The 25,784-nt window shown below is 45.8% G+C and overlaps 1 protein-coding gene across 1 annotated transcript in view; it reads left to right on the top strand.

Annotated features, from left to right (window-relative positions):
• Positions 1-25,784, top strand: part of dennd4b (DENN/MADD domain containing 4B) — a 214,681-nt gene that overhangs the window by 178,734 nt on the left and 10,163 nt on the right. The window contains exons 21-28 of the mRNA XM_083645668.1: positions 559-865; positions 1,573-1,677; positions 3,128-3,303; positions 5,016-5,160; positions 9,892-10,131; positions 13,816-13,912; positions 14,733-14,898; positions 23,487-23,545. Coding sequence (XP_083501794.1) covers positions 559-865; positions 1,573-1,677; positions 3,128-3,303; positions 5,016-5,160; positions 9,892-10,131; positions 13,816-13,912; positions 14,733-14,898; positions 23,487-23,545 — 1,295 coding nt within the window. The remainder of the gene's footprint in view (positions 1-558; positions 866-1,572; positions 1,678-3,127; positions 3,304-5,015; positions 5,161-9,891; positions 10,132-13,815; positions 13,913-14,732; positions 14,899-23,486; positions 23,546-25,784) is intronic.

The following is a 25,784-nucleotide window of genomic DNA, read 5'->3' as shown; positions in this document are numbered from 1 at the left end:
AGTAAGGATTTGGTCTAATATCCATTGTCTGTTTACAATGAATAGACATACTTAACTTTCAGGCGATGTAAACACAGTCAGGTGTCTGCAACACAGCCAGGACAGCAACACAGCCACATTTAAACACCAATATGTGACTGACTCTTTAGAAGCTTGTGAAGAGCTCATGGATTATAAATGATATCGAGAGCACCATGTCACTATTTCCAGGGCACATTTTGGCAATTTGTGCGCACGTAAAGAGGAAATCGACAGAACGAATTGTATCTCGTGCACATGGGGGGGGGGAATGAGAGCTAAAATTTCATATCATGGCATGTTAGTCAATTGTGGCCACGACATAAATTATTTTTCTCCCGATGGCCACTCCCTCCCTTACATTATCATGACTGCATACATTTATATTCCTATGCGCCCCCAGAGGGAATTGACACCCTAATCTTGGTAGTGTTAGTGCCTTGCTCTACCCGGTGAGCTACACAGGGACTTTAACCCCCAACCCTGGCTGTGTTATCGAGCCATGTCAGACGTATTCTCCCTCTGACCCTTGACCTCCAGACCTGCAGGCTCGCGGGGCTCATCGGGCCGGAACAAAGGCGTGGATGAGAACTCCAACAACGTGTCTTCCCCGAGTCGAGGAGGGCTGGCCGGGAAGCTGCAGCAGCTGCTCACCCCCACCCGACACCGCATCTCTGTCCGCCGCGCCACCAGCGTGGACGACCGGCGCCCGGGAGGGGGAGGGGGAGGGGGAGGGGGCGGGGGGATGGTCGGACGCAGGGTGTCGGAGCAGAGGCAGTCCAGGAAAGCTCAGGTGGCCGAAACGCTGCTGAAAGCCAGAGAGAGACTGGTCAACGCTACCTCAGAGGTCAGTGAGAGGAGAGGGATCGATGGATACATACAGGGTTCCTACTCAGTCAGGACTGGAAAAGTATTAATAAAAATGTATTTGATCATTTTCAGGTCTTGAATAGTTTGGGAATTTGAAAAAAAAAGTCTGGAAAAGTCTCCCGATTTGTGGTTCAGGTCAGGTTACATAGACACATACCCTAATTCTAGCTTTTATGTTGTTGACCCACTTTGAGTCCATGTTGATGTGAAGAATAATGGTCAGATAGAGAGAATCTCTTATTATCCAGCTGCTGACAGCTGCACGCGAAGCATGCACGGCACGCTAGAAATGAGTGCCAAGATATTTCTTAAATAAAATGTGTAGGAACCCTGCCTTTTTTCTTTCTTTTTTTAACCTTTCCACCAACACCCCACTTTGGAGGACATGGTTTGTTTTTACATTACATTTTGATTTTACAGAAATTCGTTTTACAGGTTGTTCTGAGGTACATTTGACCTGAAACAGTTGGATAAAGCACTTAGTCTCTATTAATACATACAGTACATATACACAATATGAAAGAAAAATCACACATATCTACACATAACCACACATGTACATAACACAATAGTAGTAGGCACCAACCTAACTTGCTCATACCCACCCCTCCCTTTAACTGTCCACTGTGGTTGTGTTCAGACAGTCACCTGCTGACTAATCTGATCCTTGTCATCTGTTTGCAGAGTTCGTTGTCGGTGGGCAGTGATATCGACTTGACAGACATGCCAAGCCCGGCCTATCCGCTGCGCCGCTCCTGGGACAGTAATCAAGAGGGGGTGGGGCTAGAGGTAAATGGACCAGTCTGGAAAAAGGAGTGTAGTGGTTAGCGTGGTGTTATGCCCGGCCTAGGGGATACCCAGCACAACATAAAAGAAAGTGACTCCCCCTTTCCCCTCTCCCAAGGATGACCATGCCACGACAGGTTTTGCAGTCCACAGAATAAGATTTATTTAAATATAGCAGCAGAGAGCATCGGGATGAGCACACTCAAAATAATAAACAAAATCTATATTAAACTCTAAGCTTACCTGTAAAGAAAACCCCCCCAAATAAACAACATGGTGCTTACCTGCTTAACTAATAACAAACACAGGAGAAAAGTGAACTAAAGATAAATCAGAGATTCTCACCCCTACATGCTGCTATAGGACTGCTCACAATTATCATCAAAAGTTTAGTACTTGACACAATTATCCACTGGGTTTAGCTAAGCTAGCACACAAAGAATGAGTCAGCTCCTGCCATGACACAACCGGGTTGGGAGGAGGAAAAAGAGGAGTGAAGAGGCCTCGGGCCAGGCTCCTTTTAAGGCCCGTCCCATCAGCCTCCCAACCAATCACCAGCCGCACCTGTAGCAAAAAGAACATGGGAATGGAGTGACAGCTCCACCGGGGGTAGGGAGGAAAAACACATGTCAGAACTCAACAAAAGAATAGTCTGTTCCCCAATGTGGACTACCACAGAAAAACTCATAGCCATAAATTACGGCTTTTATTTTGAAGGTAAAAATGCCTAGCTTCCTCTATTCTGTCTATTCTGGGCTTAATTTAGCTTTGTAGGATAAACTTTAAATTAATTTTCCACGCAATAGAGTGACACAGAAGGCAGAATGGTAATAAACTGCTCCAGATTGGATGACAGAATAAAAACCCAGCAATTGGGACTTGAGGAAATGCATCTGGCCGTGAGTTGTCTTCTATTATTTAATGCGGGAGTGACTAATTAATATGTGTGACGTTAGTAGCGGGCACTTAACGCAGATTATGTGTTTTTAACAAATCGTTATCATGTTTGTTGAATGCCAATGTGATTCATTGTGCCATAAGGCTGTATTGGGCTAGTTCAGTGCTCCTGTATATTGTCTATCATTGTCTTCCATGGTGAAGGGGGGATGTGTCAACACCTGAATTGCGTTTCTCCACTTTACACGGCAACAGAAAGGGGCGACGTTATCAAAGAATTCCACTCTGGGACCTGTTTTCACTTTTTTGCGTTTTCATGCCCCATGTTCTCGTCTAAAAGAAAGGCACTAACGCAAAAAAAGTTTGCCATTTTATGCAGGGAGCGTTGCAGACGTGGCTTTAAAGTACTACTGAACCCTCCCTCCCCTAGAGTAAGTGTCACCACTGACCCCTGCCTCCCCTCAGTGTCACCGTTGACCCCTCCCTCCCCTAAACGTTATGGTTGAGCCCTCCCTTCCCTCAGTGTCACTGTTGACCCCTGCCCCCTCTGCATCAGGTGCTGATGTCCAGCTGCTCTCTGTGTCGGGGCTGTGACTCGTTGGTGTACGATGAGGAGATCATGGCCGGCTGGACATCTGATGACTCCAACCTCAACTCCTCCTGTCCCTTCTGCTGCGCTTCCTTCGTGCCCTTCCTCAGCGCAGAGATCTGTGACCTCGGACCCGTCAGCAGGTACCAACCATCACCAAAATACTAACCACCACCAAACTCTACTAACCTCTACCAACAAAGGTCCATCTGACAGACAGCCTCCAGATGGCGGTACAGTACTTGTACATTTAGGCTCCGTTCGCGCTGCAGCCCTTCATGCTCAGTTCTCAGCTGCTGCTCATATCAGATTTCTGTGGATGACTGTTCATATCTATTGTAGGATGTAATCCATAATAATATCCCATCATAATAACAAGTGACAGCAAACAACATCAAATGCCAGTTTGTTTTCCGATCACAGTGCATGGTCAACAAATGATTTTGAAGCTACATGTAAATAAATATAATCTCACTACTATAATAAGGCGGTGTGCACACCACACAATTGCTCAACTCTAGTTGATTGATCTAGTTGGTTCTAGTGTGCCGCTGCTACCTTGTCCGCTGCAGCGGGATGGCCAGGCGGATTGAGTAGCTGGTGTATGGCCTAGGGCTGGGCGATAAATGTCAGACTAATCGTTATCTATTCAGTGCATGTACGTCCTGTAAAAGCTTATTTTCTGCCACGTACCAGCTCATATCATTATTATATGTTAGTGGCATAAATGTGAGCCACTCTATTGACCTCTCTCAGCCTGCTGTCCTGTAGTTTCCACATCCGGGCACTTTGTAACCAAGTCCTGCGAAAGTCTCACATCAGTTGAGAGTTGAGTGTTCAGCTGCAGTTGTTCAAGCCGCCATGTTTCGCGTGGAGTAAACACAGTGGAGTAAACACAGTGGAGTAAACACAGTGGGGTAAACACAGTGGAGTAAACACAGTGGAGTAAACACAGTGGGGTAAACACAGTGGGGTAAACACAGTGGAGTAAACACAGTGGGGTAAACACAGTGGAGTAAACACAGTGGGGTAAACACAGTGGAGTAAACACAGTGGAGTAAACACAGTGGGGTAAACACAGTGGGGTAAACACAGTGGAGTAAACACAGTGGAGTAAACACAGTGGGGTAAACACAGTGGGGTAAACACAGTGGGGTAAACACAGTGGGGTAAACACAGTGGAGTAAACACAGTGGGGTAAACACAGTGGGGTAAACACAGTGGAGTAAACACAGTGGGGTAAACACAGTGGGGTAAACACAGTGGAGTAAACACAGTGGAGTAAACACAGTGGAAATGTATCTGATTTTGAGAATATGGACGAAGCATTTAAATTCGATGGCCGCCCGTATTTATTTGAGCTGGACTAACGTTATATGGATTACAAACTGAAGAGCGAGGGAATGGGAGCTTCTACCTCTACCAATGTGACGGACAGAAACAGGGTCAACACGCTGGCTGCAGCAAGGTAAATACAGCGTTCATTTTCTCATTGTCTCTATGATGTAATAAAGGATATGAGCCGGTGCCTCGCAGAAAATAAGCTATTTACAGGACATAAATACATGCTTTGCAGGTGCCCCTACGGCCTCTCTTCCAGGCCGTTCTAGCTTTATACTGAATCGTTTTGTGTCTGTTCAGGGTGACTTGACCAGCTGGTCCAGGTTGTAAAAAACCTGAATCCTCCTTTAAGTAATTTATATTGGTGACACAAAAAACAACTCTTACATTTGTCTCTGGAGCATTGAAACCAGCTTTCCATTTGAAATGGAAGCACTGAGATCAGCCTCCGCACAGACTATCCCAGCACGCATCTGTGTTGATTCCTCTTCTCTGTCTGTTCTCTGTGGGTCAGTGTGGAGCGCAGCCAGTGGAACGTAGAGGACGAGGTGGAGAGCGCGGCGCGGCCACCCAGTGGACATGACACGCACTGCAACGGCCTGAGTGAAGACTCTGCCTCCCAGACCAGCGGGTACTCAGAGAGCAGCAGCACCACCATGGTAACAAGACACACACAATCACACACACACACACACACACACACACACACACATGGTAGCATTATCTGTTCAGCCTGATATCAGTTCAATTCCAGTAGAAACTACCCAGCCCTGTTTGAGATGATGAGATGATGAGATAAACTTTATTGTAAATACAAACAGGACAGACACAGCATTGCACACTAGGACACAGTGGGGAGATGCCAACTGAGACATGAAATTGCACAGCCCTATTGTACAATTTGTTTAAATCATACATACCCGTAGGTAAAATATATAAAATCAACAATAAACAATAAAACCAGCAGTGGGATATTGGATAAAAGAATAAAAGAGTAAAAGAATTGTTGTAGAAAATTGAATATCAAGAATAAAACATTAAAATAAGATTAAATGAAAAGTAAAAGAAATATGAGAGACCCAAACCATGCCGCCATATCTGATCAGGCTTTCCAGCACAGCATTGTAGAATGTTGTCATGATTTTGGTGCACACTCCAAAAAGTCTGAGCCTACGTAGGAAGTGCAAACGTTGTGCCAGTTTTGCACACAGATAATCAACATGGACGTCCCATTTTAACATGTTATCCATTTGTATCCCCAGATACAGTACTTGTACGAGCTTACCTGCTCAATTTCCCTGTCACCTACAGTATGACCACAGGGTCATGTGCTCTCACTGTTCTCGGGTCAAAGATCATTTCTTTGGTTTTGCAGGTATTTAAAATGAGGTGGTTCCTCTCGCACCACTCTTTAAAAGTAGCTATCTCCCTATAGTAAACGGAGGGGCATTCATCACCTTGCAGCATGCTTAAAATAATAGCGTCATCTGAAAATTTGATGACAAAGTTGCTTGGCTGACTGTTCCTGCAATCGTTGGTGTACGCAGTGAAAAGAAAGGGTGAGCTCACCCCCCCCCGCCTGCGGGGCACCTGTACTGCAGTGTTTAGCATTGGAGAGGGAAGAATTGACCTTGACCTGTTGAGTCCTGTCTGTTAAAAGAGAGTAGAACCATTTAATTATGAACGGATTAACGTTCATATTAATTAGCTTCTGGACAAGCAGCTGAGGTCGGAGAGTGTCAAATGCCGAACTAAAATGGGCAAATAAGACGCGTGCATAGGCTTTGGGGTCTGAGTCTAATGGCTCATTTCCACCACATTTTACTGCCCTACACAGCTCGTCACCAGTCGGCTCTACTCGTATCGGCCCGATGGACGTTTTCCTTCCACCGCGGATCATCTGCCCCCGCCCACAGCTGGTCGTCATAGCGACCGCATATCTGTCCTTCGCCTAATAGCCGAAGTAGGCTATAACATAACGTTACAATTAAATCCATCCACAGAACTTTTAAACTGTTTATGAAATACTGGTGCCTCTAAATGACCTACAGTGTACATGGGCAAATGTGACAATCGGCCAGGAGAATGGATATCACTTTGTAGTTAGTCAAACTCACAGGCATGCGCTGCGCTGCGCGGGGACGGGAGAGGCACAACAGAGTGAAGCCTGTACCCCGCGGCCTCTCACCAGGCAAGACCGCGGCTTCCTCAAAGACCCGCTGCGGCCTAGCGGAGCGCTGCAGCCTCCACTCAGCTACAGAGCTCCCTGAGCAGCAGACTTTTTTCTCTCTCAGACAATTGAACACCCGCCACGATTTTATTTCACCAGAGGCGAAGGCAGCAACACAAAAGACTGATGGAAATATACATAACAGAAGAGAAGGTAAGCCCACTAAACTGGTATGCAGCCGCCAGCATTGCATTGACAGTCAGTAGACAGAGTAAACACGATTCTGCCTGACCAATCAGTCGTCAACAATGTTTTCACGTCACCATATGGTACCGGGTTCACAGAATAGAACCACGACGAGGCAGGTACGAAAAGTAGCACGACTCGACCCCAATACAACCCAGGCTGGGATAGTTTTTAGTGGTGGAATGAGACCATTTATCGAGTCGAGCGGAGCGGGATCGCGCTACTACCTGCGGTGGAAATGGGCCATAAGTGTTTACTGATTAAGTGAGTCACACAGACAGCAGCATCCTCTGTGCTGCGACCCTCCCTGTAAGCAAATTGTAAGGGATCCATACAAGAAGTCATCTCTGTCTTAAGATGGTTCACAATCACTCTCTCAAAATATTTCATTACCCCGCATGTTAGAGCAACAGATCTAAAATCCTTATTCCCAGCAGGACAAGATACTTTAGGTACAGGAATAATCAGTGATTTTTTCCCCAGGCAGGAACAGTGTGACTGTCTACAGACTGTTGGAAGATCGGACACCAAACATGCTCTGCTGAGCATGTTTTTAGCATGAAAGCTGACAAGCCGTCAGGCCCTGTGGATTTCTTGTTACAAACCTTACTGAAAATGCTCTGTACCTGTTGTGGGTCAATGAACAGACGATCAGAAGTGTTAGACAAGGGAAATTAATTAAAATCAATATTTAAATCCACTGCCGTCTGCTTAGACAAGTCCGAGTCGAATCTAAGAAAGAAGTCATTCAACTCGTTCGCTTTGTCCAAATCATTCAAAGTGACAATGTGCTTTCGGTTAGGATTCATATTTGTTATACTTTTCATACAATTCCACAACCTTTTTGTATTCATGGTGCTGACACTCTCTTCCAGAGCAGCCCGGTGTCTCCCTCTGGCCTTCCTCAGCATCACATTCAGTTCCTTTTGAGCTGCGGCCACACCCACCCTATCCCTATTTTTAAAAGCATTTTTCTTTTTGTTGATGCATGCTTTTACATCCTTTGTGATGTAAGACTTATTATTGGGGAAGTGTAGAATGTTCTGTTTTTGGAACAACATTATCAACACAAAAGTTGATGTAGTCAGTGATTGTCTCCGTAGCCTCGTTCAGCTCCAAGTTCTGGAAGATGCTCCAGTCCGTGCAAAGAAAGCAGCCTTTTAGTGTTTCTCCACACTGTCATCAGTCCACTGCAGCACAGTTTTGGGCATCGGCATATTGGACTTGAGCACAGTTTTATATGTGGGCATGAGGAAAACAGTTGGATGATCAGAGTTAGAAAGAGGAGGAAGAGGCTTAGCTCTGTATGCACTTTTGATGTTACCATAGCATTTGTCTAAAACTCTGCTGTTCCTCGTGCCGCACTTGACATACTGGTGAAATCCTGGAAGAGCTGGCTCAAGTCTGCAATGATTCAAGTCGCCGAGTAAAAATACAGGGGCCCCTGGAGTACGTTGGAGTTGTGAGTGGACACAGTCTGCAAGTCGGTTTGCTGCTCTAGCAGCATTAGCACTGGGGGGGACATATGCTGCACAAATAATGATATTCCCAAACTCCCTCAGGAGGTAGAACGGTCGCAAGGAGGGGCAGAGCAGTTCGAGGTCTGGATCACAAAACTTGTCTCTTACTGTGTACTGGTTACACCATCTATTACTCACGTACATACAAATACCACCGCCTCTCGTCTTTCCAGACGTGGCCTCCCGGTTGGCCCGTACTGTAGTGAAGCCCTCCAACTCCAGCATGGAGTCAGGTGTGTCCTGGCGCAGCCAAAATTCAGTGAACACCATGATACTTGATTCCCTGTACTCATGGCAGAATCTGGTATTTAGCCGGAGCTCGTCCATTTTGCTGCGTAAAGACCGCACGTTACTTAATATGATGGATGGCAGCGGAGGCTTATTTCCTCTTTGTCGAAGCCGTTGTCTGACGCCTCCTCTCCTGCCCCTCTTCCTCCGATTTGCTTCCCCCGCCGGCTTTCCCCTCACTGCCTCGGGGAGATTCTCAGGCGGGGTATCACCTTTATGCCGGAGAGCGAGCAGAGCGCCTCTTGGGTAGACCCGGTGCATAGCCGAGCCCGTAGAGAGAGCTTCGGCCCCGCTCTTACACAGTAGGTCCCCGACCACCAGGAACAACGCAAATAATGTCACAAATGCCGCCATATCACAGCATCGATAATCCCCGACGCAGGGCCCACCGTTGATGGTTTGTGTTACAGTGTTATGGTTTGTGTTACAGTGTTATCGTTCCCCATAGAAAGATGATTTTATATGGTGTTAGTTCATTTTATTTTTGTGTATTCGCTACATAGCTAGATTACTCACATCAACCATTTATTTACTATGACCTGTTTTCAGAGCAGAATTGTTTTTTGGAGCACAGACTGTTTCTGTATCCACCGGATCTGCAACTGCCGTTTCCGCTTTTTATTAAGCGGTGCAGCCACTTCTATAAGTGACGTCTGTGTCCGTCCATTTGAGGCCAGATGTGCGGATGGGATTTGAGCAGTGCACCGAGATGTAGACTAGGCCCCTCTCTCCTAACCTGACACTGCCAGATGGGGGCCATATTGTTTTCACAAGACACGCACATCCATGATCTGATCTCAAGATCTCGTGCGAATCCAGCCGCCTTGCAAGGTTACCTCTCCCCCGGCTCTACAAGAAAGGAGAGTGTAGACAGAAAGCAGCTCAAACCGATGAAACACACACAGGCGCGCACACGCACACACACACACACACACACACACACACACACACACATACACATACACATACACACACACACACACACACACACACACACACACAGTGCCGGGGAGAGAGGGGTGAGGGAGAAGTGTCCGACCTGCACAAACCTGCAATGCTTACTTCAACACCTCTATGTGATTTTTTTTACCAGATGACCAGATGTCCAGCTTTTAGCTCCAGACTAGTTGTTTGTGTTTCCCTGACTCTGTGTGTCCCTCCCTCAGGGCTCTGTAGGTGGCGCTGCTCCCCATGTGACAGTGGCCTACCTGAGCCCTCTGGTGCTGCGCAAGGAGCTGGAGAGTCTCCTGGAGAACGAGGGCGAGGCAGTGCTGGCTCAGGCCCAGCTCCTCCACAGCCACTCCATTATCTTCTGGAACCTGCTCTGGTACTTCCAGCGCCTGGGCCTGCCCAGCAACCTGCCCAAGCTGGTCCAGGCCTCGCCGCTCGCCACCACGCTCACACAGGTAACAGCCAGCTCGCACAGCTAATAGCCAGCCAGCTCACAGAGCTAACAGCGAGCTCACACAGCTAATAGCCAGCCAGCTCACAGAGCTAACAGCGAGCTCACACAGGTAACAGCGAGCTCACACAGGTAAGAGCCAGCCAGCTCATACATGTAACAGCACGCTCACACAGGTAAACAGACAGCTCACACAGGTAACAGCCAGCTCACACAGGTATGCAGGCAGGACAGTGGAGTCTTGTGGATGAATAACGGACCGTCGGATCAACGTGGGATGGCCCCTGGGAGGGCTAAAGTGTGAGTAGTTCAGGTTCAAGCGCACATTTTTTGTTTTGTGGGTTTTTGCAGGGTTAATGTGTTTAGTCAGTTTAGCTCATAGTTACAGGTGTTTTAGTTTTAACGTAATAATGTACCTACATACAGTAACTCAGAGCAATCCCCTCTCCTAGAATGAATCACCTCCTCCGGTAAGCTGTCCGGATACACAATTAACTGGACAAAGAGTGACTTCATGCCTCTCTCTGACGTCTTCACTCCCGGTTTCCTGGAAAATCTCCCATTCAAATTGGCAAAACATTGGCTTTTTTCAAAGAACTGGACTCCTTAATTCTGTCCTACATTTGGAATTATAAGAACCATAGAATTTCTAAAATTCACTTGCAAAAGCCCAAATCTGAAGGAGGGCTGGCCTTACCAGTGTTTAGACACTACTACTGGGCCGCCAATGTCAGGGCTCTGATGTTCTGGTAGCAAGGAACTCCTGATAATTTAGCTCTTGGGGCCGCCCTGTGGCTGAAGATGGAGGCCAGCTCTATTGCCAACTCCTCTTTGCCAGCCATGTTATTTTCTAAGCTAGAGAGACCTCGGACCTCACAAAATTCGAGTTTTGTTGTAAATTCAGTCAGAATTCTAAATCAAATTAGGAGTGTTTTGAGTCTACCAGATTTTTCTGTCCATACACTGATTTGTCTTGATTACTCTTTTTTGCCTTCACGGTTAGACATAACCTTCCATGTTTGGAGTGAGAAGGGGCTGGTTTCCATCAAAACCACCAATTTGCATCCTTTGATCAGCTGAAAAGGAAGTTTGAATTGCCTGGCTCAGATTCTTGCAAATCAGGGATCATGTTCGATCCAAGATCAATACCTTTGAAACATTCCCAAATGAACATGCTTTCTTAGATGTTTTGCTGAGCCCTCCTCATTCCAAGCATCTAATTTCTAGGTTTGTATGTTTGTTTGACAACTGCATCACAGCCTCTACTGAGAGGATTAGAGAAGCATGGCAGGGGGAACTTGGCATTGAGTTATGTGATATTGTATGGGATAGGAGTTTGTCTGTGGTGCAGCTCTACTCAGTTAATAGTAGACACCAGCTGATCCAATTTAAAGTCACCCATCGTCTTCACTATTCTAACCAAAAGTTGCACAAGATCTACCCCTCTGTCTCTCCACTGTGTGACAGATGTCAGGTATCGGAAGGCACTCTGTCTCATGCCTTCTGGTTCTGCCCTTCACTGGCAGGATTCTGGGCCAAAATATTTGACTGGTACTCTTAAGGCCTACGTAATAACCCTTCAGCCAGAGGCAGAACTCGCCATCTTTGGCTCCTCGGAGTCCTCTCTGGACTTCACTACAGCTGTGCAACAATCTCTGATACGGGGGACAACTGTTGCCAAAAAATGAATTCTTAAGGAATGGAAGTCCCCCTCTTCACCCTCTTTCCAATTGTGGTTGATGGACGAGAGACTCAGGTTCCTGAGAACCAACTCACCTAGAAAATTTCAAAATATATGGGACCCGTTTTTAGCCTACCTCGATGAGGTTAGGGTCGACGGGTGACTCGCCTGACTGGTTTCCTATAGACCCCTTGCAGGAGATCTCAAGTACATCAGCACCTTACGTGGCTGGTAGCATCACTGTAATGTTGAATGTTCATTATGTTGTATGTTTGTTTTTCTTTTCTTGTGTCTGAGCCTGTCTGTCTTGTTTTGTTTGTGTTCTATAAAAAATCAAAATAAAATATTGAAAAAAAAAAATAGCCAGCCAGCTCACACAGCTAACAGCGAGCTTACACAGGTAGGTAAGAGCCAGATCACACAGGTAACAGCCAGCCAGCTCATACAGGTAACAGCATGCACACTGTATACTGTATGTACTGTATAATTGAGTGGAATTCTCTGTTTGTTTGGGAAAGTTGTCCTGCGTGCTGTGTGTCCGGGCACGGTGGAGAGGATGGCGTCGGTCTTTGGGAGCGATGTTCTCTACGCGGCTCGGCCCTAGCCTGGGGAAGCGTGCAGCCGGAGTCTGGGGTTGGCTGGGTCGATGCCTGATGCAGCTGTCTGTGGCGGGATGCCACCGTGCGTTGTTTCTGCAGCAACCGGGTGGTGTCCGCTGCGGTGTGCTCTTGTGTCCTGCTGGCTGTTTCCCTTGGCAGCGGGTCTGTCTCGCGGAGCGCCATTGGAGACCAGTTTCCCCGATGTGGAGGAATGATGTCACATCCGTTTTGTTAGCGTTCCATTTGCAGAACACTTGAGCTGGGAAGTTCACTGTTCATTGGTCAGATCCAGTCGCTAGCCAGGCTAGCCATTGTTGGCAATAACAGTTGATAACATGGCATTTCGCGGCATTTTGAGCATACAAACACTGCAGCCTCATGTCCACACAGATAAAAGTTAGGCAGTGCTGTGTGTACAGTTGATTTAATGAGACACAAACAAAACAGAAGTGCTAAACAACATTACTACGATTATAACTACTGTTGTTGCGCAGCACAGCCATCTTGGATTTTTGAGGTCGGGGCTGCTGAGGCTCCTACGAGTTTGGAATGGGAAATACCAGCTCTGGTGACATCACCGTCCCAGCTCAAGACCTTTGAAGTCGTAAGATTACCAGTTCCCAGTTATAAAGGAATGCACGATTAATACTGAAAGGAGACTAGTTTCCACACAGTTTTTGTCACTGTATTGGGAAAATAACAAAGGGTTCTCATTGGCCCATCTCATTGCCCCCCCCCCCCCCCCCCCTCCCTTAAGGTAGCGGTGAACCCATTCATGAATGATTTGACTGTGACAGGCCCAGTTATAATATGAAAGATTAGGGGGAATAATTTCTTAAACTTCTGCTAAATAGACTGTAGCAGCCATTTCCAGAGTGAAGTGTATACAGGACACCACATTGATCCAGTAAGTGTCACCATTGTGCTTTGGGTCACTTACTATAGGTAGGAACTTTCACTCAGGTCAGGTGACATGGGTTGCTAGACGGAGGAGCACAACTAGTTTTTTGACCACCACACCATGTGAACACTTGGCTATATGGAAATGTCTTATGGTTTCTTGCTTTTAATACGTTGAAGAACATTAATGGTGAACAACATAAAATTCCAACAAAAGCCAGAAGCAGACGTTGGACTCTGTTATTTCACTAGACAATACTAAGCGGTGTTACGGCGAGTGCATCAATTACAAGCCCATCTATGCAGGCTTTAAGTTTAGCCTTAGCTGCTACAGTACGTGGACTGTTAGATATTTGAAATCAAGTTAAATATTGAAAATGAACAGTCACACAAAACACTTTTTAAAAGATCTGGTGTGTGTGTGTGTGTGTGTGTGTGTGTGTGTGTGTGTGTGTGTGTGTGTGTGTGTGTGTGTGTGTGTGTGTGTGTGCGCGTGTGTGTGACCCAGTCGGAGAGCTCTGGGGTGCGGGTGCGTCTCCTGTGGGACACCCTGAGCCCGGACATGGACCACTGGCCCCCCCTCTACATCCTCTGGAGGATCCACAGTAAGATCTACTGCACCCCCACATCACCTTCACTCACTGACCCCCCCCCCCCCCTCATATCACCTTCACTCACGTTCCTTTATTTACCATCATAATGATGATCAAATGTATTTGCCACATACCGAAGAGTGAAAGCAGGCTGTTGTGACGCCTCCACCTGGACACTAGGTGTCCCTGTCTTTTTGCTTGTGTCCTGCACTGCATTGAGCTGCACCTGGGGCGGTGTGCTCTGCACTACCGCTCCCATTCTGCAGTCTGGCTCTCTCTTGCTCTCTCCCTCTGTCCCTCCCTCCCTCTCTCTCTCTCTCGCTGGGCAGATCTGCCCCCTGCAGGCATGGCAACAGCATTTCTTTTTGCGTTCTCTCACCACACAGAGAGCCACTTATTCATACACTTTTTGCACTACTGATGTACTGATTCCCACATGTTACTTCTTTTTCATTGTGCTTTTTGTCAAATAAATTACTTTTTTGTAGCAGCCCTCTCCCTCTTTGTTGCAGCCTCTGAGCCGGGCTGTGACAAGGCTAAAAACTAGAAAGTAAAGACAAAATAATAATCATAGCATAAAGTACAAAAGGCATGAAAATAATATAAATAATAAATATATAATATTTAATAATAAATAATTACCTAAAAAAGAACCAGGGCATTAATAATAGAACCGTTATGAAAAGGCAGGAGATATTAATAATAGTAGTTCAGAGTGACATGAAAACAAAATGTGCTGTGACATTAATCAGAAAATCTCTCCTATCCACAGTTATGTTGCGTCGGTAAGCAGGTGTTATGTATACTCATGTAACCTCACCCTCTCCAACAGGTGGCGTGCCGATGCGGAGCTACAGCTGGCGGAGACACAGCCACCCGTTCACCCTGTCCTTTCTGGAGGAGGTGCTGCGCTGGGTGGGCATGAACGAGGTGCACAAGGCTGTCACCCTGTTCCTGGAGACGGTCGCCAAGCAGCCGGGGTCACCGCAGATACAGAGGTGAGTGGTCACCACAGATACAGAGGTGAGGGGTCACCACAGATACAGAGGTGAGGGGTCACCACAGATACAGAGGTGAGGGGTCACCACAGATACAGAGGTGAGGGGTCACCACAGATACAGAGGTGAGGGGTCACCACAGATACAGAGGTGAGGGGTCACCACAGATACAGAGGTGAGTGGTCACCACAGATACAGAGGTGAGGGGTCACCACAGATACAGAGGTGAGGGGTCACCACAGATACAGAGGTGAGGGGTCACCACAGATACAGAGGTGAGGGGTCACCACAGATACAGAGGTGAGGGGTCACCACAGATACAGGGTTCTGTCTTAGGTCCTTTCCTCTTCCTTCTCTACATGAGATCTCTGGGTCACGTCATTTCCTCTCACGGGTTCTCCTATCACTCCTACGCTGACGACACACAACTCTATCTCTCCTTCCCCCCCTCCGACTCTAATATCTCTTCCCGTATCTCTGCCTGCCTCAAAGATATTAGCAACTGGATGTCGTCTCACCATCTCAAACTCAACCCCGACAAAACCGAACTCCTCTTCTTCCCCTGCAACGACTCCCCCCTATCCGATCTGTCCCTATCCATCGACAACACCACCGTCCTCCCCTCCCAATCTGCCAAAAATCTCGGAATCACCATCGACAATCAACTATCTTTCTCTGCCCACATTACAGCACTGGCACGTTCCTGTAGATTCTCCCTCTTTAACATTAGAAAGATCCGCCCTTTTTTAACCTCCGAAGCAACCCAAATTTTAGTCCAGGCCATGGTTTTATCTAGACTTGATTATTGCAATGTTCTCCTAGCCGGTCTCCCCTCCTCTGCAATCCAACCCCTTCAACTCATCCAGAATTCTGCTGCCCGCCTTGTTTTCAACCAACCCAAATTCTCTCACGTCACCCCCCTCCTCCGTGACCTCCACTGGCTCCCCATCCTGTCACGCATCAAATTCAAAACCCTTGTCCTCACATTCAGAGCTGTCCACTCAACTGCCCCCCAATACCTTCAAACCTTGGTCACGTTCCAACCCTCCCACCGCTCCCTCCGCCCCTCCACTAGCGCAAGCCGTCTCGCCCCCCCCTTGCTTCGCGGGCTTAAGGGCCGCTCTCAATCTCGCCTCTTTTCCTGTCTCGCCCCCAAATGGTGGAACGAGCTCCCCCCCCTAGTCAGGACATCCGAATCTCTCCCCATCTTCCGCAATCGGTTAAAAACCCATCTCTTTTCCCTCCATTTCACCTCCCCCTAACCTTCCCTTTCCATCACCCTTAACATGCGGCCCACGTACCTTCAACTGTCTGTTTATTTGTTTGTTGGCTTTTATTGTATTTATCTTTTTCCCTTATCTCTGTTTCCACTATGTATGTTACATGATTTTATGGTTGTTATTTTCTGTATGTACGTCGCTTTGGAGAAAGGCGTCTGCCAAATGAAATAAAGTAAAGTGAAATAAAGTAAGTAAAGGTGAGCGGGGCTGTATAAAAGATGGCCATTGTGACAGCTCCTCAAAAATGAAGCCAAAACATTTCAATCCACTCCTGGTGGCATCATTATGTTAAACTACTCATAATTTTTCAGATAAGTTTGTTTTTAAATAGTTATTAAAAAGGGTGTATGACTTCTGATTGACAGCTCTCAGACCCCCTTCTCACCAAACGCAATCAACCCGCATGTATAGTACTCGCACTCGCCCTGTCAAGCTCTGCGCCGCTGCTGCAGCTTGGTTGGTTGGCTCAATTGGTCTATTTAGATTTTGGCCCCTCCTCTCGTCTTGTCGTTTGCGATGTCCTGACGCCAGGTATCCCAGCATGCTTTGCAAGGTGTTGAGACGGCAGTGAGGGAAGGAGGGGCATTTCGAAATCAACCAATTGAAGACGGAAATACAGCAAGGCAGCCAACCACGCTGTAGCAGCGGGGCAGGGCTGACTGGGCGATAGCTATCGGCTTGAAGGGTTCGATGGAATTGGAGGTAGCGTTAAGGGGGGAGTACATAGAGCAGGAACGAGTGGGACTATTAGGCCTCCCTCCATAATTCCCCTCCGCCTTAATGCATGGCAGGGAAGCCGTGTGGCGTGGGGGGACAGGACTGTAATTCCTTGTGTTTCTGGGACACTATAATCAGTACTAAAATTAAATCGTGGCTCGATACAGAAGGGAACATCGGGACCCGACACAATAAAACATGACTTTTTTAATTAAATTTAAATGAAATTAGATCAAATCTGATGAAAGCCCAAGCCCATGCTGGGGGGCAGACTGAGTGTCATCAGAGTTTCGCTGGACTGGGGCGCTTGAGCTACAGACGTATCATTTATTTGTTTCCCATCGAATAGAATTCAGAGAGTCAAGTCAAGTCAAGTTTATTTGTATAGCACATTTCATACACAGAGGCAATTCAAAGTGCTTCACATAAAATGGTTGACAGGAAAATAAAAGAAAAGAAGAGAGTAAAACGGACATTTAAAAGCATCACAACAAAACTTAAAAAAAAGAGTATAAAAAGTGCATTAAGCAACTTCATAAAATGGACAATTAAAAGCATCACAACAAAACTTTAAAAAAAATAGTATAAAAAGTGCAATAAGCAACAGGCGCGGCAGTTGCAGAAAGAGCTAAAACTTATAGAGGACTCATTGGGTTTGCATAGTAGCTGTCAGCAGTTAAAAGCGACGGTAAACATAAAAGTCTTTAGTCTATTTTTAAAAGTAAGTAAGGTTGGGGCAGATCTGAGGTCTTCAGGCAATTTGTTCCAGCTAGCAGAAGCATAGTGGCCAGTCAACAGCCAGTCAATTTGGGGGGAAAACCTATCACAAACTATGTTTAATTAACACTAACGAATGTTGAGCAGCTTTACTTATTGACTCATAATAAAACAACATGCTGTATGTTTTGGAGGAACTGCTGCAAAATTTACGAGACTCCTTCCAAATAGAGATGACAGGCTGTAACACTGGAGAAAAGGCTGTTGCAGTAGTCTAACCTACTATAAATGAAGGCGTGAATTAGTTTTTCTAGATCCTGTCTGGACATGTATCCCCTAATTCTTGCTATATTTTTAAGATGATAAAAAGCAGATTTTCTAATTGACTTAATGTGGGAGTTAAAGTTGAGATCGGAATCAATAATAACTCCAAGATTTTTGACTTGATCCTTAGGCTTCAGGGAACGAGACTCAAGGCGTGCAGTGATTTTAAGCCTTTGTTCTTTGGGGCCAAACACGATCACCTCAGTTTTGTCTTTGTTTAGCTGTAGGAAATTCTGGCACATCCAGTTATTTATTTGATCAATGCACTGGCACAATGATTCTATGGGGGCATAGTCAGCTGAGGAAAGAGTTATATACAACTGAGTGTCGTCTGCATAGTTATGATAGGCTACTTTGTTTTTTTGCATAATTAGGCCTAGAGGGAGCATATAAAGGTTGAAGAGAACGGGCCCCATAATGGATCCTTGAGGCACCCCACAGGTCATCCTAGTTAGGTCAGATGTGTAATTGCCAATGGAGACGAAGTACTTCCTGTCTTGAAGATAGGACTTGAACCACTGGAGGACCGTACCCGATAGCCCAACCCAGTTTTCCAGTCTGTCCAATAAAATTGAGTGGTCAACAGTGTCAAATGCAGCGCTAAGATCCAGTAGCACTAGAATCGAATTTTTGCCTGAGTCTGTGTTCATTCTGATGTCATTTATGACTTTAGTAAGCGTGGTTTCAGTGCTGTGATGGGGGCGAAAGCCTGATTGGAGTTTATCTAGGAGACCATTTGAGGTTAGGAATCTATTGAGTTGTAGGTAAACAACCTTTTCAATTATTTTGGCTATAAAGGGGAGATTAGATATTGGTCTGTAGTTACTGATTACCGATGCATCAAGGCTACGCTTTTTTAGTAGGGGTTTAATAACTGCAGTTTTCAGGGACTCAGGAAAAGTGCCGGTCACAAGGGATCTATTAGAGTATTTAATATTAGAGGAGAGAACCCTAGCTCCCTTCTTATTTAAGTGAAGCCCATCTCCGTTATACAGATCACGTCTGTCACAGAACAATAGGACATCGTCAGTAAAGGGGACTCTCCAATATGAACAGAAACCCTTTAACCATACATGCAACTGATGAAGACGGCTGAACTTCATCCCGCCTGAGCGAAAGCGAGGCAGAGGTCCTGAGACAATGAAGTTCCTGCCAGTCCATGTAAGACATTCTATGAGCTTGATGAAGTCAGATTTGAGCACTTCTGATTTCTCATCAGCGATGTCGTTAGTGCCGACGTGAACAATCTGAGAAAGTTCTGGCATCAAACACAGCAACATTGTGTCCAAGTCCACGACTTTAACGTCTGGAAGACATTTGGTTTTACAGTTTGGCACGGAAACATGGCGTACAATAGAATCACCGAGAATGAGGGTATCACATACCGGAGCATCCGAAGAGACAGCATTCGTGAGGGGGGTGAGGGGGGGGTGGTGGAAACTACCCTTATCACGGTGGGCCCCAGCAGGCCCAGGTGTAGCCTCTTTCCCTCTGGGTTGAAGGCTGGTGTCGGCATCAGGGCAGGCTCTGGTGGAAGTGTGAGCAGCATCCTCGGTGAGGAGATCATCGTTGGGAGGAAGAGGAGCGGCTCCGGGGTCGGTGTTGCAGGCAGTGGGGATGGACGACCTCTCTGTGCCTGGGACTCTCGGTGGATATGGGGTGTTGGAGCCTCCCGGGTCTGGCGTGAAGAGATCTTTCGGAGTCCTCGTATGGTTCTTCACAGCCGATTCTAGTAGTTTACAACGTGCAGATTTGTTTGCCGGTCGCTAGTTGCTCCTATTTAAGGGGGGGCTGGGGTGGCGGGGTCCAGTATAGAGAAGCGATTTGGATGTCCGCTATCCTCACTGTTATTTGCACTGCCGATCGAGCCCTTAGCTGAAGCAATCCGGTGTGATCCTGCGATATCCGGGATGAATGTTGGCCAGGAGCATCACAAAATTGCGTTATACGCTGACGATGTTCTACTGTTTCTGTCCAATCCTGCTGCATCAGTCCACCGCATCATTCAGAATATTACCCAGTTTGGTGTCTTTTCCGGGTATAAAATAAATGTTTCCAAATCTGAGGCTATGCCTCTAGGTGGTAGACTCCAGGTGCCAGATTGTCCTTCTCCCTTTCATTTCAGATGGTTTCCGCAGGGTTTGTGTATCTTGGAATATGTGTCACGCCGGAGTTCGGTCAGATGTTTAAAACCAACTTTAGCCCATTATTTGATCAAATCAAGTTGGATTTGGAGCATTGGAGCCCCCTTCCCATATCCGGGTTAGGCAGAATCTCACTTCTGAAAATGAATGTTCTTCCTCGTTTGCTCTATCTGATCCAATTTTATTCACACAGAAAATAATTTGTAAGATAAATAGCTGGTTTAGCTCTTTTATTTGGCGCAAACGGAGGCCTTTAATTAAAATGTCCACTTTACAGCTTCCGAGTGAGGTGGGTGGTCTTGATCTCCCTAACCTCTGAAACTATCAGTTGAGTGCCCTTCTACAATATGTGGTGGACTGGGCTCACAAATAATACTTCTTCAACTTGGCTGGATGTTGAAGCTTCACTGTCCAGGTACCCTCTCAGAAATTTGCTCTTCCTACGCAATCTGAAATCAGTCAAAGATTGCTGTACAAACCCAATAACAATGAACACAGTCAAGGCTTGGAGGGCAGTGCAACACATTGAAGGTCGTTCTGGGTTAACATCCACTTTTACTCCAGTTTTTAACAACCCTGACTTCCTGCCAGGCGTCTTAGACTCGGCTTTCAAGCCCTGGGATTTGAAGGGGATTTCTTCTTGATCTTTTTCATTTCTTTCAGATAAGAGACTATATTGAGAAAAAAACATCCTTCTTAACTGATCTTAATGTCTCTGATATTGAAAGGCGGGTGTTTTCTACAGTAGGAGATACATCAATTATTAGCGCCTTATATACTATATTAAGGAGCTATTCTGTTACTGCTTTACAAGAACTAAGACTGACTTGGGAAACAGAACTGGGCATAGAGATCACAGAAGACAGGTGGGAGAATCAAGGTAGAGGAGTCTCTTGCGCTTCAGCCCCTCCACAGAGGGAGGTCGGTGCTCTCAGGACAGGACAGTGTAATAAATGGGTAAACCCAAGAAGGACCTGGAGCACTCGATTCACTGGAATAAATTTAATTCACTTATAGGTGCAGACCAACGTTTCGACGCGACAGCGTCTTCATCAGAGTCCAACAGTAATGGCAAAAGACAAGTTGTTTAAATAAGCCTCCCCAGTACACAACGCAGTTTGTTATAGGTTGGTCAGGATGGGGGGGGGGGGTCTATCAATTAACCAATAACATGATGACAATAGCATTACAGCCAGCCCATACATGAATAATATACAATGATAAATAATAGAAGGTAGAAAAATAGAAACAAGTAAACAACAAGCAAAAAACAACAATTCCTCTCACACAATAAGGTCCAGATTACAAAAAGCATGAGAGGCTTAGTTCCTCATTAAGTCAGTTTGGTTCCACTGTGTTCAGGGTATAAATCCAAAAAGCCTCTCGTCTCAACAGTCTCATGACAGTGTCGCCCCCTCTCTGTGAGGGAGAGACTTTTTCTATTCCGCAGAATTTCAAAGTGGCAGCAGAGCCATGTTGGGCTTGAGCATAGTGTCTTGCTATTGCATAGTCTAAATTGTTGTTGCGGATGGCAGCCTTATGGTCTGCAATGCGGGCTTTTATGCAGGGCATTGCAATTGAAAATTTTACACAGAGTGCATTTATCACCTGTTCGCCTCTCCAAATGTAAGTCCACAGCCTCCCCAATGTGCCCAAAATGTAAGATAAATACTGGCAGCCTTACGCAGTGTCTCTGGTCCTGCCCAAAATGACAAAAAATATTGGGAATCTATCCTGCATGAAATTCAGACTATATTAGGTATTTAACTTGAATTAGACCCAGTGTCATTTCTCCTTGGTCTTTCTAATGTGCACATTATGAATGTACATCATAGAAAACTATTTAATGTCCTGACACATTGTGCAAGAAACAATATATGACTTCAGTGGATTTCTGATAAGGCTCCACAATCTCTGGCTGGAGTAAGATAATGGAACATATGCCGCTAGACCTCCTGACCTGCCTAGTAGACTTCAAGAGAGCTACTTCAACAAGATGTGGGAATCATTTCTTTAATATACAAATGTGAATGTATCTGCCATCCTATTTAGAGTCTTTGTCTAAAATATATATGTTTTGTTTTGTTGGGTTGCTGTTCTGCAACCACGTTTGTTTATAACAAAAGCCAATAAACATTTTTCAACAAAAAAAAGGAGGAGTCTGGTTCTGCAGAGCGAGAGGCATCCTGGGCTACCGAGTCCAGGAGCCGTTCATCGTCTTGGACTGAATATAGCAGAGAAATCCGGCCTTCTAATTCTGCTATTTTCTGGCTCATATGCAGACAGCCAGGGCAATCTGAGGATAAAGCAGATGGTCCCATTGTAGGAGAAGAAGCTGAAAGCTAAGCTAAGTTCAAGCTAGCAGCTCCAGCTAATAGCAGCCAGAAATCAACGATAATACTCCACGGATTTTGGAGCTCTGTGGGCAGAGAGTTCTCCGTGCTAACTCGGGGTACGAGGCTCTGTGAGTCAGAGAATTCCCCGGCCGCGATAAACAAAAACAAAAGAAGCTCTCCGCTAATATTCTCCGCTCAACTCTCAACTACGCTAATGTTGGGCTAGCTGCTAGGCTAGTAGATAGCAAGATAACAAGACTCACTCAGGGTACAGCTGTTACAGAGTTCACTGTGGAATCCAATCCGGAGGACCTCAACAAAGTGTCAAGGCTGGCACAGAATATAGGACAGTCCAGGCAAGATAGCCTGGTTAACCCTAACCCACAGAATATAGGACAGTCCAGGCAAGATAGCCTGGTTAACCCTAACCCTAACCCACAGAATATAGGACAGTCCAGGCAAGATAGCCTGGTTAACCCTAACCCTAACCCACAGAATATAGGACAGTCCAGGCAAGATAGCCTGGTTAACCCTAACCCACAGAATATAGGACAGTCCAGGCAAGATAGCCTGGTTAACCCTAACCCACAGAATATAGGACAGTCCAGGCAAGATAGCCTGGTTAACCCTAACCCTAACCCACAGAATATAGGACAGTCCCTAACCCTAACCCACAGAATATAGGACAGTCCAGGCAAGATAGCCTGGTTAACCCTAACCCACAGAATATAGGACAGTCCAGGCAAGATAGCGATGCCTGCTAGGCCATATCTCAGCGTCCAATTTGGAGGACCTCAACAAAATGCAAAATGTCAAGGCTCGATGTTCCCAAGGATTTGAGCGACTGGTCCAGTGGATCAACCCAGCACAGTACTGTTTTGTGGGAGAATGTTAATGAATTTCTCTCACATTTCTGTTTCATGTACAAAAAAAGTGAATGTTTTACTAAGGATCAAACTTAGCGGTTAAATCCATCTGCTGTTCCAGTATGTTTGTAGAGACTTTGTGGCTTCAGGTTGTGTGTGGATGCTTTGTTGTCTGAACCTCCTCTATTTGTTTGTGTCTGACAGGAGTCTGTACAGAGAGTTCCTCTTCCTCACACTGGCAGCCATGGGCAAAGATCATGTTGGTAAGACACATTGGGCTTATGGGAAATGTAGTCTTAAGGATGCTGCTCATTTTTCACCCTTCGTATGAATTGAATGAATTCATATGAATTTGATACATTTCCATTTCACTACAATGATGTGTCAATCAATCAGAGATGAAAAGTACAGACATTCTTTACTTAAAGCCCCATTCAGTAACTTTCCAACTGCGCCCTCTGCGTGCATTAGTATCGATAACGATATCGCCGTTCAAAGTCAACAAAACACAGCGCCAGAAAGCTCTATGTACATGTTGTGACATCGGGTACTCACCACGTGATGAAATAATAATCCATAGTTCCGTGAAACATCATTTTCGTAGCAAATCCGAATCGAGTTACTTCCTTGTTTTCCTGAAGACAGCGCTTCCGCTGTACAGCGCATGCGCGCATGCTTTTTTTTTTCTTTTTTCTTGCTACGGGACGTGGCAGACAAACTGCTTAGTCCCAGTGCTGGCCAATGGAGGGCGGTGTGGGATAAATAAAGATGAGGGTCTCCCTGTTACAAGTCAATCTACCATGTCCTGTGACTAAAAAGCGGTTATATTACACTAAAAAATGTCAAAAATCTTACTGATTGGGGCTTTAAGTAGAAGTACTGATTCAACTTAAACGTAAAAAGTACAGGCTGTGAAATCTGAGTATAAAAGTAAAAAGTATTTCTACTGGTTGTTTCTATGCAAAGCTAACTGAAACTCACGTCATATTAACTCATTCATGGCCAGTTTAGGACTGCCAATATTTAGCACAGGCCAAAGATTTTCATAATTGTTGGTCATCTTTCAAGACCCACAGTAAATGATCTATTAGCACCAAAGTGATTTGCAATACCTCAAAATGAAGATGTACGTCTCTGGGTTCACCAGGAAAAAAAAGTGAGCTTTTAGCATGTTCTGTACTCTACTTATAGCCATTTATATACACCCTGTTTTCACCAAAAAGGTCTCTCTGAGAAGACAAACAGGAGAAAAGGCCATTTTTGTAAAAGACACAATCTCAGGCAGAACTCGCTCTCAATTCTTTTATTTTGAACTGTATTGACATCAGACATGTAAATATTATTCGTTATGACACAAATGACAAAAAAAAAATATATATATATATACATGAAGTGCTTTTTTTACATTCAACAATACAGTTTACTCAGTGTGAGTGAGTGTGCAGACAGACACACAGACAGACAGACAGACAGACAGACACACACACACACACACACACACACACAGAGAGTTCTGTCCACAGCTGCTGCTGGATCGCACCTCTTCCCAGGGAACACTACTGATCGCCCCGCAAATTAGCATAGGAGGGAAACACCAAACTGGTCTGAGATCAGCGTCTAGCCTCCTCTGCCTCTGCATCGTTTTCCTCCTCTCGTTTGGGCTGGGACGAATGCTGCGACACAGGAACGGGGTCGGCTTGGCTTTGGGACCAGGCGCTGGAACCGGATCGATCATGTTGGTTTGACTACCCGAACAACTCAATCCAGGTTCGCCCTGCAGCAGAGGCGACCAGCGCAGCGCGCCGAGGGGTGTTTCAATGGCGTTTCTCCTCTATGCAACAGGCAGCGTTTCTCCGTTTTCTCCTCCTCTTCCATTTCAAAACAACAGCTGCGGTATGTGTTTGATAACGTGTTGTCGGCTTTTTTCTTTGAGGCTAGGGACCTGATAACATGTCACAGGCTGGGGAAGTCTTTGAACTACGCGCTGTACTAATAAAAACAAAAACACGTCAAACACGTCATTGGCCCTCTGGGCTATTCCTGATAACACGTCAAAGACGTCTTTGGCCATGAATGAGTTAATAGAATTTGAAGACTATTAAACATAAAAGAAAACATGTTTTAAGACGTGTAAAGACTATATTTTGATTCATAATTTGTGTGATATGGTTTTTCCACAAAAAAGGTGCACATAATTGTGAAAGCTGGGAGAGCGCGAGATGAGAGAGACAAACGTTACATAATTTTTTATCTGTCGTGCATTAAAACGTTGGGGTTGTCCTACAACCCAGGTTTTACGAGTGAGAATGAGGAATCTCACACTATGCCAAGCTGCTCCCTGCAGCGCACCTACTGGAAAATGTCTATTTTCTCAAAATTGACCCCTATAAAACCATCCATTGCACCTGAAGGCATCTGGCCTATGGCGCGGCGACCGCTCCACCCCCATGAGCACCACATCACGTCCGGGCCATATTGCCCAGATCCTCACTCAAAACGATC

The sequence above is a fragment of the Poromitra crassiceps genome, assembly GCF_964638095.1.
Source record: "Poromitra crassiceps genome assembly, chromosome: 1".
Lineage (NCBI taxonomy): Eukaryota > Metazoa > Chordata > Actinopteri > Beryciformes > Melamphaidae > Poromitra > Poromitra crassiceps.
The sequence above is the reverse complement of the archived record's forward strand: the minus strand, read 5'-3'. Positions and strand labels throughout refer to the sequence as shown.